The sequence below is a fragment of the Daucus carota genome, chromosome 2, assembly GCF_001625215.2.
Source record: "Daucus carota subsp. sativus chromosome 2, DH1 v3.0, whole genome shotgun sequence".
Lineage (NCBI taxonomy): Eukaryota > Viridiplantae > Streptophyta > Magnoliopsida > Apiales > Apiaceae > Daucus > Daucus carota.
This window is the reverse complement of record NC_030382.2, coordinates 37,720,215-37,725,506: the sequence shown is the minus strand read 5'-3', so window position 1 is coordinate 37,725,506 and position 5,292 is coordinate 37,720,215. Positions and strand designations below refer to the sequence as shown.

The window sequence follows — 5,292 nt, the reverse complement described above, 5'->3', positions numbered from 1 at the left end:
ATTGTTGGATAATGAGTATAAAATAACTCAATTTTCAATATTTAAATTCAAAAGAATTAAAAGTTGATATTTTTTTTAAAGTAAATCTTATTTTGTAAAATAAATGTTTACCAAACACAGTATTTTAAGTAGGCCTGGCAATTTGACACGTGACACGCTAACACGACACGAAACGACACGAAATAAACGGTTATGGTTTTTGATTTTAGGTACACGAAACACGAAAGTACACGAACACAAAATTACACGATAAATTTCGGGTCGGATACGGGTTTTCACTTTGGGTACACGAAAGTACACGAAATATTTTATATATAATTTTTATTTTTTATATATCATATTATATATTATATATACTTATTATATATATATATATCAATATTAAAATATAGAGAGTCACGTGATATGCACATGATACTATGACTAGGGTTTTTGACTTAATCCCTTAAGCACAGCCGCCTCACTTTACAAACCAGATCTGCCTCTTTCATTACAAATCTCCTCCACCTCTCTAAACCTAAATTCCTTCTTATCGACTTCTTCAAAATGGCTGATAACATTACACAGATAAGGTAATTTCAGCCCGTTATTAACTTATTATTCACGTTTGCTTTGTTATTAACTTATTACAGATGGATGGATGGATGGATTGGAAGAAGATGAATTCTACTCTTTAATGTTATTTTAATCTGCATAACAGCCTTGAACTCCTTGAACTATTTTGTTGTTGCAAACTTAAGAATTAAGCCTTGTTCTGAATTTGAAGTTGTATTTTGGAACTTGTTTAACTTATTCTACGTGTAATCTTGAAAGATTTCGTGTATATTTCTTGTGTTTGGGTAATTTATTTCGGGTTGTTTCGTATAAACAGGAAGTACACGATTTGATTTCGTGTACTTTTCGTTTCGTTTCGTGTAAACACGAATTATTTCGTTTCGTGTTCGGTTCAGGTAAACAGGTACACGATTTGATTTCGGGTCGTTTTCGGTTTTAGCCATGAGTACACGAAAACACGAAAGTACACGAAACGAAAATACACGGAACGACACGATTGCCAGGCCTAATTTTAAGATTCGGTCACCAACTTTCCTCTACTAGTATTATTTTGCACAGACCCACCAACTCCAAATCTGTACCCAACATATTTGTAGTCTGCAGGATGTTCTCCGACAACTGTGTGTCAGGTAAGGCATCTAACTCGTTATATGGGGCTGTTTTATCTATATTTTATTTTAAAAGTTCAGATTTAATCTTATATTTTAGTAGATCCGCTATTAATATTCGCCGAACTAGAGTTCGCCTTTCCACGGATAATATTCGCGGAATGAAACTTTTACGGTCCACGGATATATATTAACAACGGATTCATTAAACACTTAGATTGAATCTGAATCCTTAAAATATAGATCCAACGGCTCCACTGTGTTAGATAAGCCCTCCCTAACATACGGAGACCCTGTTTAACTTTTCAATGATCAAATTCACTAAATTTTGACTAAAATTTATACATATAATATAATATTGAAAAATAAAAAAAATGATGTCATTATAAAGTACATACAATATACTATAAAATATAATTTTTAGTTTTTTAAAATAATAAAAATTTTGTTCTTTATACTTAGTCAAAATTTTGTCAGTTTGACTGTTGAAAGTCAAAACAAGACACTTGAAATGGGATGGAGGGAGTAGTTTATTTGAGGAATAATATTTTAAATTTTTATAAAATATAATTTTATAAATTATTTAAATATTAATTTTTTGAATAAAATTTAATATTTAAATATTTTTATTACAAGAAATTTTTTTAAATAAATTATGCAGCTATATTTGATATATATCCTAAAATTTATGTTAGTGAAAAAATTATAAGAAAATAAGAGGTAGAGGATCGTATTTATGATGAACCAACAATTGACCAGCTGGCCTTTATGGAATATAAAGACAACGTTGAATAACTCTCGCAGCCCCCCTTATATTCACGTGCCGGTTTGCCAGTTTATTTGTTTTAAGCTCTCTTCTGGAAATTGGTGATTAATCACTATTAATCACCGATTAATCACTTGACATTAAAAAATTAAAAAAATTACCGATTAATTTATGTTATCGAACTGATTAAATATTTGATTATATAATTAATTATCCGATTAGTCTCCGATCAATCTAATTAATCTGTGTTCCATGACTTTACGGATTAAGTCCGATTCCCTTTTTTTCCAACCGTGGTTCCGAGCAATTATGGGTTCATTTTTATTTTCTTTTGCTAATTATACATGGGTTCATCTTATACAGGAACTCTACTATTTACAGGCTTGAGGCTTGTATGTAAACTGATAAGTCTTGTATTATACTGTCGCTGTAGCTGTATTATCAGAGAGTTTGAATTTTTAACACATGCATCTACATCTTGCAGTTTTTCTACCGTAAAGAGCATTATTAGTCATGTACTCCTTCCGGCCCATTAAATAATATACAAATGGGTAGGACATATATTAAGAAAAAATATAATTTAGTGAAAGAATGTAAGAAAAGTGGGTGAAGTGAATCAAGTAATAAGACAATTTGAGAATATATACCATTAGATCTCACGTCCAGAAAAAGAAAATGTACAAAAATGAATGGAGCAAAGGAAGTATTAACATTAAGTAAAATATATACATGGATAGATAGATAGCTCGAGTCTCTTAAGCCGCATAAGCAACTTTCTCATTCTTAGAACAAAATGTACTCTGAAACAGTTGAGCTCAGTATCAGAATGTTTGATCAGATCATCTCATTTGCCCGAAAAGGCAAAACACCCATTTCATTTAGGGCCCTTTGATCTTGCCATGCTCTCAGTTTACTACATCCAAAAGGGTCTTTTGTTTAAGAAACCCACGGTAACAAATGATCGAGAAAATTCAGTTGAGGTCCTTGTGCAGAAGCTCAAAAAATCTCTCTCTGTTACTCTTGCGCATTTTTATCCACTTGCAGGTCGCCTTGTGACAAAAAAGGAAGAATCACCGCAGTCTTATGTGGTGTTTATAGATTGTGTTAATAGCCCCGGTGCTAGATTTGTCCAGGCCAAAGCGGACTTGACGATTTCTAATATTCTGTCACCAACTTATGTGCCTTCAGTCGTTGAATCTTTTTTTGATCATAACAGGGCAATTAATCATGATGGTCACAAGGTATCTTTGTTATCTGTTCAAGTGACCGAGCTAAAAGATGGCGTTTTCATTGGATGCTCGCTTAACCACTCTGTTGTTGATGGCACCTCTTACTGGCATTTTTTCAACACTTTATCAGAAGTTTTTATGAAAGATATTGGTGACGAGGGTTCAGCAATCACGCGGCCACCTATTCATGAACGCTGGTTTCCTGATGGATATGGTCCTGTTATTAGCCTCCCTTTTACTCATACCGATCAATTCATAAGCAGGCACCATGCTCCGGAGCTTAAACAGAGGATTTTTCATTTTCAAGCCGCAGCCTTGGCAAGACTCAAAGCAAAGGCAAACGCTATATGCATAAATAAAAGCACTAAAATATCAAGTTTACAGGCCTTGGCTGCCTTAATGTGGAGATGTATGACTCGTGTTCGAGGCTTGCCACATGACCAGATCACAGGTTGCAAACTGGCTATGAATAACAGAGCAAGGTTACATCCTCCATTGTCACAGAATTACTTTGGAAACTGTATTCAGGTGCTGAGAGCTACGACTTCAGCAGGAAACCTGCTAACAAACGATTTCGAGTGGGCTGCTTTGCTAGTGCACAAAACTGTGGCTGAACAAGATGACAAGACATTAAAAAAGTTCATAGCAGATGGGCTGCAGAGTCCTTCAGTATACCAACCCGGGCAATTTTTTGATCCGTGTAGCATTATGATTGGAGGCTCACCACGGTTTGACATGTTTGGAAATGAATTCGGACTTGGAAAAGCTGTGGCAATTCGGAGCGGATGTGCTGATAAGTTTGATGGAAAAGTTTCATTGTATCCAGGGCCTGAAGGAGGAGGAAGCATGGATCTTGATATTTGCTTGCCTCCGCATTTCATGACGGCTTTGGAATGTGATGAAGAGTTCTTGGAAGGTCTTAATCTTTATGGCTAATTATACTGGTTTCAATTTGTACTTTTTCTAATAATAGTTCTCGGTTGAGCCAGGATCGAACCTATATCTTGGTAGGAGAACCTGTAGCGTATTTCTTTACGGTATTGTGTCAGTTTTTTTACTGAATTTTATTATTACTGCCTTGATAAAGTAGACAACTCAGAGTCTCATCTTGTAATTTGATTTTCTCAATTTATTCCTTCATTTATATTCCTATCTTTTATTTTGACATTGATATACATGCATGGACATAAGATAAATGTTTATAGCATTCTCAAAATACAAATTGAACACATTCAGAAGGAATAAAGTCAAAATTAGACAATAAGATGGGTGCTTAATTCAGATATTAAAAAATTAATAACAATTTATGAATTTTAGTAGATTGCAAGTGATTTTGTGTTTTTATACACTCTAGCTAAATTAAGTTTAAGAATCATAGAGTTGATGTAGGGTGGTTAGGACTTCAGTAAAATACTTTTAAATCTTGGATTTTAGAAGAATTTCAGAAAACATATATTATATCCAACAATCTCATAATCATTTTACTTGGCAATGACATATATACAGTTCTAGTACAACATTCTTATATTCTAGGTAACTTACATATACTTTGATTGTGTAGATTAACAGGCGCAGAGAATATGTAATTCTCCACCACGTAGTTCTATACATTTTAAAGCTGGGAAGTCCCAAACTGCATGTTGCGGGTAATCTACAGCTAGACAAACAGAGGGTTGTTAACGCTGGCAAGTGGAAAGAAAACGATGATTCTGATAGATTATAACCATCAAGATGCAGTTTTCTTAGGGCAGGCAAGCATTTGATTGTGAACCAATTATCTGAAAATGTACTATGATGATCCATACCCTTCAGGCGCAGAGTTGTTAAACAAGGTAAATCCCAGCAATCCGATATCAGTTCACATTCTTCGAGATTCACTTTTAATGTAAGCTTGTTTCAATCCGATATCAGTTCACATTCTTCGAGATTCACTTTTAATGTAAGCTTGTTTAACGACTCGGAAGTGAAGGCAGATAAGTTAATGGGTTTACTATCATATGGTAAATCAAGATTTAAGCAATTCAAATTATGCGAGAGGACATGGTGAATCAGTTCATCCGGCAATCTACTGATTCTGTCTTCATCTCCGAGTTGTTGTTGTGATCTTCTCGCTTTCTTCTTTCAACGGCTGCTC

The 5,292-nt window shown here is 34.2% G+C and overlaps 1 protein-coding gene across 1 annotated transcript; it reads left to right on the top strand.

The window, feature by feature from the left end:
- The first annotated feature begins 1,192 nt into the window (after positions 1 to 1,192).
- Positions 1,193 to 4,308, top strand: LOC108206828 (uncharacterized acetyltransferase At3g50280). The gene has a single exon (XM_064087369.1). It carries the CDS (start codon positions 2,829 to 2,831, stop codon positions 4,092 to 4,094), a length of 1,266 nt encoding a protein of 421 aa, XP_063943439.1. The 5' UTR covers positions 1,193 to 2,828; the 3' UTR covers positions 4,095 to 4,308.
- The last annotated feature ends 984 nt before the right edge of the window (positions 4,309 to 5,292 follow it).